We start from the raw sequence: 15280 nt of genomic DNA on the forward strand, positions 1-15280 counted from the left end.
CACACTTTAAAAATATATATATAATAAAAGCCCAGTTCTTTTCTTAGGAGAGTCTGAAGTTCTCTACCTCTAATATACTTGTCTTGGTCTAAAGAAACAGAATGTCTTGAGAATTGTGTTCTTCCTAAGGCTCTCCCACAAATGACTAAGGTCTTGTTCATCAGAGAACAGAAAAGGATCCTCACAAAGGATTATAGAGGATAGCAGGCTTTTTTCTGAGGTGGCAACAAGTCTATAATTCATATACTCCCAGCACCTCCTGCAAAAGGGTTGCTGCTGAGTCCTTGCTGAACCAGGTTAAACTTCTTCCTGCAGTCCATCCTACAGCACACAGGATGGCCTGGGTCCTCCTCACCTCTCTGTGATGTTTTATACAGTCAAAGTACATTGGAATAAACTTTCTACAAGGTTTTTTTTTTTTTTTTCTGAATTAGCCATGGTAGCTCCAACCAAGCATGCAATAATAAGCAGTACCTCAGCCTATAGGCAAACAATGTATAACACAGAACACAGAGTTCTCCAGTGTCCAATTTATGCAGTCACCATTTCATCCCCAAATTGACTGAGGTGGAGACATGATAGGGCTAAATTTCAGGGCTACCTGATTTCCCGTCATGACCAATGCCACTGAATCTAATCACTGTGTGACCATGAAGTCTAAGTTAGGGTTAAGATAAACTTGGAAAAATTATCTTCTAGTGTAATAGAATTACATAGCAAACACCAGTCCTCAGATATGACGTGACTCAAATCTCAGATGACAAGTGGTCTGATATTTTACCTTACTAAATGACTTGGGAAATAGTATATATGGAAAGGGGGAGAAAAATCCTGAGGCTGCTTAATCAGTATGCCAGCTGATGAGCCAATGATGATAGCAATGAGAGTGGACCACTAGACTTCAGAATGTGTTTTTTGTATTTAAATGAAATTAAAACCCTTTGAACAACTTCGTAGAGCTAAGTTATATAAAAACAATTGGTTTTCAGATTGAGACAGTCAGAGATTGATTCCACACTTCCTCTCTTTTTCTCACATTCATTCTTTGCTCTGGAAATGACAGGCTAGACATCAGGAACAATCGCACTGACAAGTTCATTGAAATGTACAAAAACATGTCTTTGGTCTAACAGCATGTATTAAAGTAAAACAAACTTATTTAAAAAAACAATTTACAACAATACTAGATCAGCAACATCTTTCAAACCATGCATACCCCAACAGCTATACGAAACATAAATAGCATTTCTACCTCTTTCATTTTGCAAACATCATATCTGATTCCCATAGCTATCACTCCATTGGTGATGTGCCAGCATCAAACTGGGGTAACATCAGGGAATTAGGCCTGTTGGTTTCTTTCCAGTTAAAGGAATGGAAGTGGGGGTGAAAAGAGAAAATAGTAATAAAAAAAGCACCTTTTAAAGCAAGCTAGTGTAACAGAATCCCTTTGTGAATGTACTAGAATCAGCATATGGCAATTTAGCCCAACCCAGAACACATTCTTATTCATTAGGCACTGTCCAGAGTCTCTGGAGAGAATATCAAACATTATATTGGAGGCTGTGCTACAATAGCAAATGCTGAATATTTTGGAAAATAAAAAAAAAAAAATCAATGAGTTAATGTTAAATATGAAACAAGTGGGATTTTTTATATATATATATATTTTAAGTAAGGCTTCTTCATCTTTAGAAATGAGGAAAACTGAAAACTAAAAATCACTCAGCTTAGCCAACTGATTATGTCTATTTTAACCTGCTATGGTTGCTTGGGAGCTGTTTTGTTAATCCCTGCTTTGTTGGTACGCTATATATTAGCAGGATGGAAATGGCATCACTGCACCATAATTCAGCAACATGAATACAGAACAAGGAGAGTGCAGAGCTATCGGCAGCAGTACAACAGCAGATAATAAGACTCTGTTACTGAGGCAGAATGTGTTATGTAAAGACAATTGCAGTGTAGCAGCAATAGCTCTAATCAGGTTAATTAGCCTGTATTCATGTTTCATTTATGGTGCAAGTGCCCTGTAAATTCAAAGCAGCCTACCTCATCTTACTGCAGCCCTTATACAGCCTAACACTCAATGCCATATGCTCTCTTCCCTCAAAAATTAAAAAATCCCAAGATATTTCACATCACTTTTTAAGAAATCCTTATCTTCACTGCTTATATCTTTAAAAGAAAAAAAACATAGGTTGTATGTAAAGATCATGCCCATAATAAGGTTCCTTCCTCAGCAACTAAAGTAAACACTTAGCATTTGCTTATGGAGGTCCTGATTAATTGTATTTTATTTATTTTCCTTCATTTTCTTGCTCACTATCATAATGTTTTGAATGTTTAAGAAAAAACATACTGGCTTTAAAAAGTGTAGCTCTCACCTTTCCTCTTTTTATCCATTTTCTTAAAGTTACAGATGGCCTGTTTCTGCCCTCGGAGCTAGGTGGAAAGATGTGTCTCCTTTGGAGAAAGGATTAGAGGCCAGTGCTGTGACCCTCAGATACTAGCTATGTCCTCTCCACTTACTGAATTTATTAGGTTGCCCCTTTTAAGTAATAATGGATGCAACGATTTTGAAATCACTTTTTCCTAACCCCCAAGCAGAAAAAGCTAGGTAGAGAGAGGTTATTCAAAATAGAGAAGACGTGTTGCAGATGAAAACACAGCAGCCTGCACAATATTAATTATTTTAGCTAACTATCTAGTAATCAGGTATCTACATACTGATTGCAAGCTTAGACTCCTACAGTCATTCCCATTAGAAAAGAGAAATGCAATATTTTCAATATCCAGTTAGAATAAAACTATTCACATTATGTCTCAATAATGAAGCCTTTTATTAAAATTGAAAAATGTTATAACTCCATATTAAAATGTACGTCCCTTAATCATTATTTCAACATGTTGCTAATAATATAGTTTAAATTACTGGTCTCACTTACGTAGTTTCTCTGCTCCATAACATGGAAACATGGCCAGCTGAGCATGCTAACCCAGTGCTGTGCAGAGGCCAGGTTGCAGCATGACGAGCAGTGCTGACAAGCAGGGTGACTGAAGCAGGGAGGTGTGCACACACTGCGCTGCTGTGGTGCGTTTATTTCCATTCTGGCTGCAAGCAGCCCAGCTTTTTTATAAGGCATTTCTAACTATATTTGACAGTGCATATATGCCAGCCAAGGTATGCTGCTGGATTTCACAGGGCCTGCAAGCACAGTGTGTCTCATCGTCTCTCACACACTGACAAGCCAGGGCTGTTAGTTAGCACCCTGAAGGAAAACATGAGGGAAAAGCCATGTGCACTTAATTTTTCACCATCTAAACCCATGGCGAAGGAACACACCAATTATTAATCTCTTGTAACAGTTCATATGTCTATCTTATATTTTTCAATATTTTTTTAGACACACATTTCCTTTCATGGAAGATCTGATTACTCATCCAGATATGCATTTTCCCTTTGTGGAAGAAAGTTGCTATATAAAAACTCAGGATTTCTGGTGCTGTCAGCAGAGAAGGTCCCCAGGCAAGGCAGACCTCACTCCTCTTAGCTGCATGCTGCTAGTGGGGCTGCAGCAAGCAAGGGGCCTAGCATATGGCCACATTACTTCCCACCACAGCCACAGCTCAGGTGCACTGGCACCACAATAATCACTTCTTTATTCCTCAGTCAGGTGGCATCACTCCAAGTAAATGAAGTAATACAGTAAAGAGACTGTTAGATGGGAACTGCATTAAGCATTTTCTCAGGCTCTGGTGGTATAGGCCTCAGGACCTGAACTCAGGTTTCACCCTTCTCCTCCCAGATGAATAGCAAAAGCTGAGAAAACCTTGTTCTCCTTTTGGAGGATAGAGTTCCTGATGATGTGCATTACTTGCATGGATGTTATACCTTTCACAGCCTCGAGGAAATAGCAGATATACATTCCTGAGCTCTCCTGTCCCCTCAATAACCCTCGTAACCATGTGGGTTTTACATGATATTTAATTTAACATTTGATCAGAAGACTAGCTTAAATTCAAAGTAAATGTTAAACACTTTAATAAATGTGTATAACTTAGGTTAGGGAGGGAACTCACTCCTGAATTAGCTTTGCTAAGGATTGGTCTAAATGCTGCGGCTACAAGTGGGAAGTTTTGGATGCATTTTCCCCAGAGACTCAGCAGCCAAAGGCCACAGAGAAATCATGAGAACTTGAGGCTTCCACTTCTCTGAGCTGCTTCCAGAAATGTACCTCCTGTTTTATTGCATTCTTCTTATAAACAAAAGAAATTGTCTTCCCTCTTGTTGTTATTTATAGTACAAATTTTGACCATTAGCTAGAAGCTAATGTGAAGTTACACTGAAGATCTGTTTTCCCAGGTGTAAGCAGGAAGCAACACTTGCAAAAAGAGCTGTGGTAGGTACTGCGGAAAGACCATTTCTCATTTCATGACTATGAGCCTAGAGCTATCTTAATCCTAAATCTATAAAATCAATTACAAACTCTCCTCTAAAAGTAGATGTTCAATGTGACAGAGCAAGGTGTGTTTCCAAAAATGTGATCCTTAGCAAGTAAAAAATATCAGGACATCAAAGTTAAGACTGGAGAAAGTTATATTAAGGAACTATTTTGATTTAATATTGTATTTTATTCATTCTTTTATTAACTATTAACTACATGACAAAAAAAAAAAAAAAAAAAAAAAAAAAAAAAAAAAAATTAAGATATTCCAAAAACAAAATTTCTGTTTCACATAGAAAGTTAGTTGAAATAATGAGGTGATTTGAAGTTGTCAGCATTCTTGCCCTCAGAGATGTTTATTTTTTGATTGATCAATACACCTTCTAAAATGCAGTTATTTGTCAAATCAACTTGCCAAAAGGGGCATGTGATAGCACATGCCTTTATAAAAGGGAACCCAGCATGTTCACCTTTACTTTATCCCCATCATGAGGGGCTTGATATTAACCCTGCTTTTAACCCTGGTGGGTAAGTAACTTACCTGCTTTGATGAACTTAATAACAGATTCAGGAAGAGGTTTCAGAATCTAAGTACAGTTCACTTACAAAAATTAGCTTTAAAAATTTTATTTAGAAAATGATTTTATGACAAATTTTTTGTTGTTTGATAAAAAGAAACTTTTGTGTATATGTTGAGTTACAAGTAAAATTAATTGGAAAGTGTTATACCATATGAACAAGGTGAAATATAGTCTTTCATACTAAAATACATTAACATTTTGGGTTATTTTTGCTTTGTCATTTCATTACTCTTTTTCTTTTCCTTCTCTTTCAGGGAGCCAGCATCTTAATTACCGTAAGTAATTTTCCTATCAGCTACTATAATTATAATGAGTGAATTCAAAATAGAATCTGAAAAGTATATCAATGTTTAATACAATTTTACAACAGCTAATTTTCTTTAGGTACAGTAAAAAAATGAACAAATTCATCTTTTTTGTTCCATACATTTTAATACAGTTATCTTAATATGTTCTATACAATCTCTGTAACATTTTATGGGAAACATTTCTTTGCAGAACCCGATTTCAGTGAAAACAAGGTTTATACATATAACCATGAAAGTATACTTCTCAGTGGACTTCCAGAGAAAGGACTTGCAAGAGCTGGAATACGAATAAAAAGTAAAGTGGAAATTAGTGGTATTGGGCCAAAACTTTGTCTTATTAGGGTAAGAAAATGTATTCAATTTGAAAGGTAAAATTTTCTTCATATTTTTTTTTTAAGCTTTTGGGAAGCAATTAAGTTTCATCATATATTGTGCTTACTCAGGCAGAATGTAACTAACACTATTATTTTTTTATGCAGTGCCTTAAATTCTATTTGCACTTTGCCAGGTAATTCTCAGCTCAAGCCAACCTTGGGTTTGAAGGATTTCTTCTGCTTTGTGGTCAGGGAGACAATGGAATGTAATTTGAAATGCACAATAATTTATTACTGGATCAATCCAATTGTTCCAAACTGTACAACCTAGGATTATTTAATCAACTGATTTCGTAACCAGCAAACGAAAGGCAATAAAACACGCCACAGTAGCTGGATGTGATTCAATATTTAGCATAATTAATGTCATCTGGTAGCTTCTTTTTCTGCAGGGTCCCAAATGACATCCTTTGTCATCCTCAATTGTATATTTTTACTGCATGCTGAGTAATTACTAAGAGTTCTGATTATGTGAGAAACACTTTTGCCTTTAACAGAAGCCTATACGAGTTTCTAATGAATGTATTGAAACACCCCCCTCAATTGCTTTACACAAATTCTACTTAGTCTTCTGTGTATGTGGAAGAAAAATGATCTTTTTAAAAGCTTTTATTGGGCAAATTGAAAAACTGCAGATTAAAAAGACTGGTGACTGTCTGATAAATGCTTGCAAATGTTGTAGCCTTTCAGACTGAATTACCCTTCTGGTACTAGGTATTTTTATAAATTCAAATTATAATAGAGCTAGACAGGAAACATTGTTTTTCCATGACCTTTGCAAATAGCTGGATTTTTTTTTTTTTGTTTTGTTGTTTTGTTTTGTTTTGTTTTGTTTTTAAAAAAAAAAGGAAATAAGGGTCACATATCTGTACTGGTGAGTAGAAGACTTCCCTGGCACAGAGCAAGCAGAATTCTTATCCTTGCCCCATGGCCAGGACAAGAACACATGTTGAAATGGCTCTTGGTATGATGGGGTGAGTCTTCACCAGAAATTGACTCCTGTTCCCTAATACCTTCCAACACTGGTTCACCTGCCCTAGAGCATTTGTGAAAAAGTTTCAGTTTCAAATATAAATACTTCCTAGTAAGAAAGGGAGAAAGGAAAAAAAAAAAAAAAAAAGCACAAGATTTTGGGGCAAGTCCTAAGTGACAGGTAACAATACATTTATTCCCTTCTGCTCCTGGAGAAGTTTATTTTGCTGCTGTTATATTTAAATCAGACAGTTTGGAGGGATGGTTCAGGGAATTAATCTTTCATCTGTACCCTACTAGTTCATATTCAGCCTAAGTAAAAAGCTGTGGTCCCTGGGCAGTTTCCAGCTGACAATTTTTTTCATCGCAAACCCACAAGTAGGAATTGCCAGCTGTATTCAAAACTGAGCAGACAGCGTAAGTCCTGCCTGGACCCTGAGGGCTCAGGAAAACTACTGCCTGCTGACCCTGCAGAGCAGTCTCAAACCTGCCCAAATGCAATATGCCAGAAGCATGTCCAAGAGGCAGCATGAGGGATTTGCTCTGTAACAGCCTCCTCTGTAAACTTCAGTTACTGGGGTTGGCAGTGATCTCCACCAATAACAAAAATAAATATGAAAGTGCAGTCTCTGACGATTTGCTGTATGAGGATTTACTTTGTGTGGCTTTTTGAGAAATTAAATCGCATCTTGCATCATATTGCCAGCCTAAAGTGTCAGAGATGAGTCTCTTTAAATTGTCAAAATCTATAGGAGGAAAGAGTCCTCTGAGAAACCAAGCTAAACATGCCCCATTCCCATGGGGTAGAAATCATTCAAGTTATGCACAGTTTAGCACAACTTTCCACTTGCTTGGATGTGCCCCACGTTGAAGCTAGAGCATGATGTGTGGAGCAGGGTTTGGGCCAGTGCCTGAGCCTTCGGCTCTTGTGCACCACTGCAAAACATGTAGGGAAAGACAATTTTTGTAATCTGCTATCCACTGCTCAAACTAATTATGACTATCTGGCTGGCCCAGCAGCCATGTTGTTATTAGTTTCTGACTGCTGTCTGTGCTCTGTGACCCCAGCAAGAGAGACGACAGAGTTCACAACAGGAGTTAATGATGCTTTATGCAACATTAACTTTCTCCTGCAATTTCCTGCAGATCTTCCATACTACTTTTGGGTAGCAACCTGATTCATGCAGTTCTTTTCTGGCTCATTTCTTCATACAAGTCAACCTTTGGCAATATGGATTATCTCTGAAACAGAACAGAGTGCAGTGACTGTGGAAATGTCACAGTCATTTGCATTACTCTCTTTCCTTTTATATATAAAAAATATGTATATTTGTATGAACTGTGTTAAATGACAACTGCAAGTTTTCCCTCTGAAGAGAATTTATGTTATTTAAATGTGTATTTTTGAAGTGAGTAAAACTCTAGTTGCTTACATGTGTTGAAAAAAAAAATGAAAAAGTTAAAGAGGAATTATATTCCCCCTTTTGTTCTAGATTCACTCGATCGAAGCAGCAGAGTACAATGGCATCTGGCCTACAAGTTCATTCTCTCGATCGCTGAAACTGACTCAGGCACTAACTGGACAACTTAGTAATCCCATCAAGTTTGAGTATAGCAGTGGCCACGTTGGAAACCTCATGGCTCCTGATTCTGTCTCAGATGACAGTCTGAATATCTACAGAGGGATTCTGAACATGCTGGAACTCAGTATGAAGAAGATGCAGCATTCATACAGTTTACAGGAGGTGAGCATTTTATCTTGGCCATTGTGGTTGCTATACAAATAAATAAGCCTTATTTTCAGATTTTTCTACTATATTTTCTGAATTCATCCCTGATAAAAACTTCAATACCAAGAAACACCTAAGCTAGGGTAATAACCATTTGGTTATTCTTATGGAACAATATTTGATGGAGCTGTAGCTAAACAGGAAGACAGAACAGTAAATTTTTAATCTGATTGATCAAAGTATTTCAGAAAATGCATTTGCAGTATTAGACCCTTACAAACTCTGGCTTGCAATTCTAAGAAAAGTAAATTCCTGTGAAAGCTGAAGCTTATGTAAAATTTGACTACTGTATTAAAACAGGCTTAAACTTTGCAACACAAGATTAAAGCTAAAATAACAGCAATTTGACTTTTTAACCAATCATATATACTTTAATATCTTCTAGCTCCTCTTTTAAAAGGAAAACAGTACATATGCTATGATATTACTGTAATAGATTTGACAGCTGCAGTTGATGCTCTGTTGGAATTTCCACTGTTTTTCAGGTTTTAATATCTTAGTCAAGGTAAATCATCTGATATTACTATTCGCCATAGAAATTACAATGTGTTTGGCTTTTCCAAAACCGTATTTACATTGATTAGACTACATTTGATTCAGAGATCAGCAAAAACCTTGAAATTATTATACTTTTATGTTATTTTTATTGCAAATGCAGACCAGAATAACTAATTTTTTTAAAATGTATTTTTATGTAAGTGGAGCTCTTTCTCAGAAAGGAACTGCATGATTTAATATCATGCTGCTTGTTGCACATAAAAACCCAGGTGGTGGTGTCGCATGTTCTGCAGCTCTATTTTCTCATATCTAGTTTTACATCTTCATTCTTTCTAATTCAGTTAGTAATATGTCCCATTCTCATAGCTGAGCTATATATGTAACTTTTGCCTCCTAAAATTGTTTCCAAGTTTTCTTTGCTTTTCTCAGGCAGCAACTGATTAATGAGCATTGGCACACTTGCTTGACAATCTCAACTCTCTCTGTAAAGGAAGATAAGCATTATTAGTCTCCAAATATGAGCTGCACACAGGTTTAAAGGACTAAGCTGAGCAAGTCTGCTTCACAGCCTACAGGGTGTAGGGCAAAGATATCTGAGCTAGATGTGAATTAAATAACCCTACAAGTCCAGTAATGCATAAAGCTAACTCATCCCACCAAGCCACATTCCCCTTTAAATTTAAATGTCTCTACCTCACCCTGAAGTCTGCAGAGGAGCCCCATACCTGTATCTGCAGAGTACAAGTCTTTTGGAAAGCCTGCATGTGGGTTCATATTCCTAGCCCTTACCAGAGCCACTGTGTCTTCAGGAATGCTGTTAAATTAAAGATAGAGTGGATATGACTTGCCTTGCAACCATCACATGAGCATTTTGCTGTTCTGACATAGCCCAGAGCTGCTCTCTGGAGTGGCTATGCTATCAATAACAATAAAAAAATCATGAAAATAACCCTTCCTCCTAAAATGCAATCAAATATTTTCCTCTCCAAAATCTCCTCACTGACTGAAGGAGATTTAAGAGCTCTTATAAATATATATGCTTGAAATATTATTGCAGATCTGAGCTAAAACTGCACACTCAAGAAAACCCACAATCAAAACTCTGCTGTCCTGAAATTCTTTTTAATTCTTGCTGTTTGTATCATGACAGATCATCTGATATTCCAAGGTCTGTTCCATAGGCATTTTTAAGCTATCTATAAAAGCAAATTTTAAGGGCAGAATGTCGTCTCCAACCTTAAAATACTTTGCTGTTGAGATTTCATTCTGACTGATCACATTATTTTGGCACTTTTTATTAATATTCCTCAAATCATATTTCATAATCAACAGCTCTAACTGGAAATCACTACCCATCTTTTCTCAGGCTTCAGATCTTGTCTCAGGGAAGCTCTCAAATGTTTTAGTTCTCTCAGGGAAAGTCTGGTTTGGCTTACTGGTAAGCTGTTACAAGGAAATGAAAGGGAAAAAGGAAATGAAGGTACAGATCATCCCATTTTTCCTTCTAGACAGTACAATGAATAAAAAAGCATGCACTCCGATCAGGAATTTTGAAAATACAGAATTAAACAGTAGAGTCCATGTGAGGAATTGATGGAGCTTTGTGGAGGAGTACACTTCTAAAATCACTATCTCTATTTTGCCAGGCTGGGATCGGAGGTATTTGTAACACAACATATGCAATTCAAGAAAACAAGAGAGCAAACCTAGTCTATGTGACCAAATCCAAGGACCTGAACAGCTGTGAAGAGAAAGTCCAAGTGGTCACAGGTTCAGCATACGCTCATCCATGCCAGACCTGCCAGCAGGTAAATTAGAGCAGTATCATGTTTACATATTTTATATTCATATGCAGAGAGCCATTTAGCATCCACATTATCTGATGTTTTGTAACACCCAAAGTGAGAGAAGAGTCAGTTCTGTTATATCTATTGACTTTTTTTTTCCTGTAAGAAAATGAAATCCACAGAGCAGGGGAGGTCTGTGCTGCAGACTGTTGTGTAATATGCATATACCTCAGCTGGCTGGCTTGGAAACCATTAATTATCAACATAAGTTGATAAATTAATTATCATGTCAAAAAAAAAAAAAAGCTAAATCCAGTTTCTGCTATTCAGGATAGATACTTCTGTGTCTTATTATAATCCTGTATTTGAAATAATAAATTGTGTGGCTTTTACTGCTGCTCTGCTCAGCAAGCGTCTCTCCTTCCCAAGGCAATAACCAATGACTTACACTTGGGAAAAGGAAAAAACAGTTAACACTTAGCAGTGTTACTAGCAGTAAAAGAAACGGAGCCAGGCAGCGTGCCTGACCTCTCCCATGGAAGTGTACAGGCAGAATTTACATCAAGTGCTCACGTGGTCAATGAGCAAAACAGCCCTGGAAAGTAAGTGGGTTGAAGTGGGTGATGTAATAGCTTCTAGGCACAGAATTTAGAAGTTAAATGACTTTCTATGTTCTTTGTTACTTTTTTTCATTATAAAGGGAAACAAGAATTCCCAGGCAACTGCTACTTACAATTACAAAATTAAATATGCACGTAATGAAGCTGTAATCACACAAGCTGATGTCGAGGAAATACACCAGTTTGCACCATTCAATGAGATAACAGGAGGAAATGTTATAGTGGAAGCAAGGTACTGTACATATGTCTTCAATTCAGCAGCTAACTCAGCATCTCAGTAATCTGGTCAAACTCCATAACTGAAATAAATCCTTTACTTCCACGGTCTATTGTTTGCCAGTATTTAATTACATAAAACCCCAAACAGTTCATAAAAACAACCTTCACTGTTAGTTGTAAATCTGAAACATGCACATCACTATCCAAATTTTGTTAGCTAAACTTGGCAGGGTTTGACTATTTTATTTCTCAAGGATATTTGATTTATGTCATAAAAGCCAAAACAAATGTAATTCCATCTGAAAAACTGTGAACTAATATATTTGCAGTAAAATACTTTGAAAGACAGTTACTCACTGAAAGAGAGTTCCCTGGAAAATAATAATGCAGTAAGAGACCCTGGAGACTAGTTCACAAGAAAGCTAGATAGGACTTTGGATTCCGATATACTTCCTAAGTACTGTGGGCTGCTTGCAAATCTTGCACCAAAACTGTTCCTTGATAGGAAATTGTTTCTTATTACAAAAAGATTGGGAACAATACATGTAAAAATGTGTGATTTTTAAACAAGTTTGGGGCAAAATGAGAACATAGTTGTCTAAGAAATTAAGCCTCTGCTCAAGATCCCAGACTTTCAGTGTTTTAATTATTTTGATTTGTCTGCATCAAAATAATCCATTGAAAGGTTTTGTTACCTGCTTTAGTAGAGAACTCTGATAGACAGGGTAGCCCAACTGAATATAATTTTATGAATGAATGTCACTGTATAGAAGTTATACCTTAATCCCACTCTTGAACTGCTGTAATCTTGCATTGCTCCATTTTCTGTAAGAATCTACTGGTATAATATACATTTTTGGAAACTGCAACATCAGAAATTTCATGTCAATAAAAAAACGATTAACTTAATTTATATGATAAATATTTTCAGTTTGGCTAACCAAAACAAAAAAGTACAGTAAAGATGAAAGCAACTTTATTCTCTCATGCAATCTAGGTAAAGATGGATACAGCTGTGGTACTTTTATGAAATTATAGGCTGCTGTGAGTGATCATTAGTCTGGGGCCAGTGCTGATTTAAGCTCACTCTCTGCAAGCCTACACAGTCTGTCATCCTTACTATTCTTCTTCAGGTACAGAGCCCCCAGAAATAGTACCTTTATTCTTCCCCATTTTCTCTTGCATGATCTCTTGAATTGCCCAGAAGAAAGGGCCAGAGGTAGCTGGGAAGATACTGATGTGTCATACTAGTTTTCAGATGTTAATTTTGCAATACACTCTGTGTTAAATAAATAGAAAATCTAGCATCAAAGACTTAAAACACTTGGAGTTGATTTTTCAGACCTGTTCAGCATAAGACTCTTACAGCACCTTTTAAAGCCAAGAGAGGTTTTACTTGGTTTAAATGGTTTCACCATTTAAATCCTATCTTTAGTATTCATTTGTTCTTCCTTTTGGAGTCTAACATTTTCCCATCTATTCTAGGAAGATATATCCCTTCCCAAAACAATGAAGATGAGAACGTAATAGATCCATCACATTTTCAAAAAGGGAGTTAAATCTGCCAAAGTGTACTTGACATTATACTTTCTGATCCAAAGGCCTTTTTAACAATATTATGTAAACTTTTAAGAGAGAAAAAAATCTCTTCTGATTCTGTAGTTATTTCTATTCAAATTCTAGTGGCTTGTCTGGAAAGTAGTTATACGATATTTTCTGCAGCCAATCTGTAATATGTACAGAAGGAGTAGATAAAAGGTGATACAGGAGTTCATCATAGAGATTCCAAAATAAACGAGCCAATTATCTACAGAGATTTTTGAGATACTGTGTAGTACAACAATATTGCTTTTGGAATGTTTTCAGTTATTAAATACAAATGCCTAACTTTATTATAATGTCCTAAATGACCTATTTTAAATGTAATTGGTGTCACAGGATGCATCTCTTTAGATGAATATTGAGCACAGACAGCAAATGTTTACAAAGACAGTCTCTCATATGAATTATTCCAAATAACAAAGGATAGGAGTTTGGTGCTCTTTGAAAAGTTTCCAGAAACTTTAGTACTTTTCCAAAGACACTGAATTTGTGTCCCTCTTTGTTTGGGAAATACAATTTGAAACTTCATGAGAACCTTTTATCTTCTGCAGCCCCCACCTTGCTGGGCAAAATGGGGAGGAAATAGAAATAGTGCAAATAAAAAACTGTAACATTTCTTATTGTATCTAACAATTTTCAGTTCCTTTTGAATCATCCAGGAGGCACAGACATGTGAAAGCTTTTATGAACATCTTAAAAGGTTTAAATTAAGTGATAATTTCTGGGGAAAAAAAAAAAAAAAAAAAAAAAAAAAAAACTTTCCCACCGGTTATTTTTCCCTAATCCTTAATTTACTTCTTAAGACACAACACACAGTTTCTGTGATTTTCTTCAGTCCACAGCTTCTCACCTCCCACTTCTTCCCTGAATTCTCAAGCTGTGTTATTCCAGTTGAAGTAAAGACTGGCTCTGATCTGAGCCCTGTTGGGTAAATGAATACCTTCTCAGAGTACAGTTCTGAGCATCGTGTCCTAATGACATCTGTTTGTAAATATCTTTACCCCTCAATAACCAAAGCCTTTAATAAAATACAGCTGCATGGCAATGCGGAGAGGTAGAAACAGTTTGTAGTTTGTACCCTGCATCTTGTGATGTTATCTCTCTGGTTTCCTCTATTCCAGGCAGAAACTTGCCTTGATTGATGTGCAAAAGCACATGGCAGAGGTCCCACCAAAAGAATTCCAAAAACGTGGGTCACTTCAGTACCAGTTTGGCAGTGAATTGCTTCAGCTTCCCATCCACTTATTCAAAATAAAAGATGTGGAAAGCCAGGTAAAATTAGCCTCTGACAGACTTTTGGCTGGATATTAGAATCAGTGCATGTGGGAAACAGCATGTGAGCTTCATGCATTTTAATCTTCCTGCAGATAGAAGAAAGCCTGCAAGACCTAGTAGAGACCACATATGAACAGCTTTCCAGTGATGCACCAGCCAAAGCCCTCAAGCTTATGCACCTCTTCCGTGCTGCAAATGAGGAGAATTATGAATCAGTGTGGAAACGGTTCTCAAATCGACCAGCGTACAGGTACAGACAATACAAGTAGTGAATCTTCTACTGATAAACTCTGTTGGAGGCCATCTGGAATTATTGTGTTCAAGTACAGATCTGGAAAATGGTCCTTGCCTTTCACATTCCAGGCGCTACTTTTTGGATATACTTCCTGCAGTGGCCAGTCACCATGCACTCAGGTTCTTGAGGCATAAAATGGAGAAACAGGAGCTCACCAACTGGGAAGTGGCTCAATCAGTGCTCGTGGCTCTGCACTCAAGCACACCAACTCGGGACGTGATGGAGGAAGCTACAGTAGGATTCTTTAAACACTCAAATCACTCTTTACTGATTTTAGCATCTGCTGTATTTATTACTTTGACAAGATTGCAAAGGCTTTGAAAATATAAAGGTTTATATCCTCTAGCGAAGCTGAAAGGAGTTTATTTCCTGAGTGTCTTGAGGGGAGGAGAATGCAAATCAAAAGGGCAAAAATGAATCCAGAATAAAACTGGAAAGAAAGAGTGAAATACCCCCCAGTGACAGCGGTTATTGTTGCAAACAGTGGTTTCTAGTCTTCCTTTGTCCAAAT

At 36.9% G+C, this 15280-nt stretch overlaps 2 protein-coding genes across 11 annotated transcripts in view; one reads left to right on the forward strand and one right to left on the reverse strand.

The window, feature by feature from the left end:
- LOC311440306 (uncharacterized protein) overlaps positions 1–3108 on the reverse strand; it is a 114604-nt gene extending 111496 nt beyond the window's left edge. Inside the window, exons 1-2 of one of the 3 annotated variants that reach the window (XR_014695324.1) lie at positions 2949–3108; positions 2388–2466 (exon numbers count right to left, since the gene is read on the reverse strand). Coding sequence is in view for 1 of the 3 variants with exons in the window: in XM_084527021.1 (XP_084383147.1) it covers positions 2949–2979 (31 nt within the window). In the remaining 2 variants the exon portion in view is untranslated. The remainder of the gene's footprint in view (positions 1–2387; positions 2467–2948) is intronic. The other 2 variants (XR_014695325.1, XM_084527021.1) reach the window with 2 other exon arrangements.
- Positions 1–15280, forward strand: part of LOC311440304 (vitellogenin-1-like) — a 74139-nt gene that overhangs the window by 26524 nt on the left and 32335 nt on the right. Inside the window, exons 1-10 of one of the 8 annotated variants that reach the window (XM_084527012.1) lie at positions 3018–3094; positions 4367–4403; positions 5284–5304; positions 5528–5679; positions 8177–8428; positions 10618–10779; positions 11459–11610; positions 14321–14471; positions 14567–14724; positions 14838–15003. In XM_084527012.1, the coding sequence (XP_084383138.1) occupies positions 8321–8428; positions 10618–10779; positions 11459–11610; positions 14321–14471; positions 14567–14724; positions 14838–15003 (897 nt within the window). In that variant the 5' untranslated portion in view covers positions 3018–3094; positions 4367–4403; positions 5284–5304; positions 5528–5679; positions 8177–8320. Of the gene's footprint in view, positions 1–3017; positions 3095–3130; positions 4404–4900; positions 4977–5121; positions 5190–5283; positions 5305–5527; positions 5706–8176; positions 8429–10617; positions 10780–11458; positions 11611–14320; positions 14472–14566; positions 14725–14837; positions 15004–15280 lie in introns of those variants that run through there. The other 7 variants (XM_084527014.1, XM_084527016.1, XM_084527011.1 and 4 more) reach the window with 7 other exon arrangements.

This window comes from Aythya ferina (genome assembly GCF_964211825.1).
Source record: "Aythya ferina genome assembly, chromosome: 8".
In the NCBI taxonomy this organism is placed as follows: Eukaryota; Metazoa; Chordata; class Aves; order Anseriformes; family Anatidae; genus Aythya; species Aythya ferina.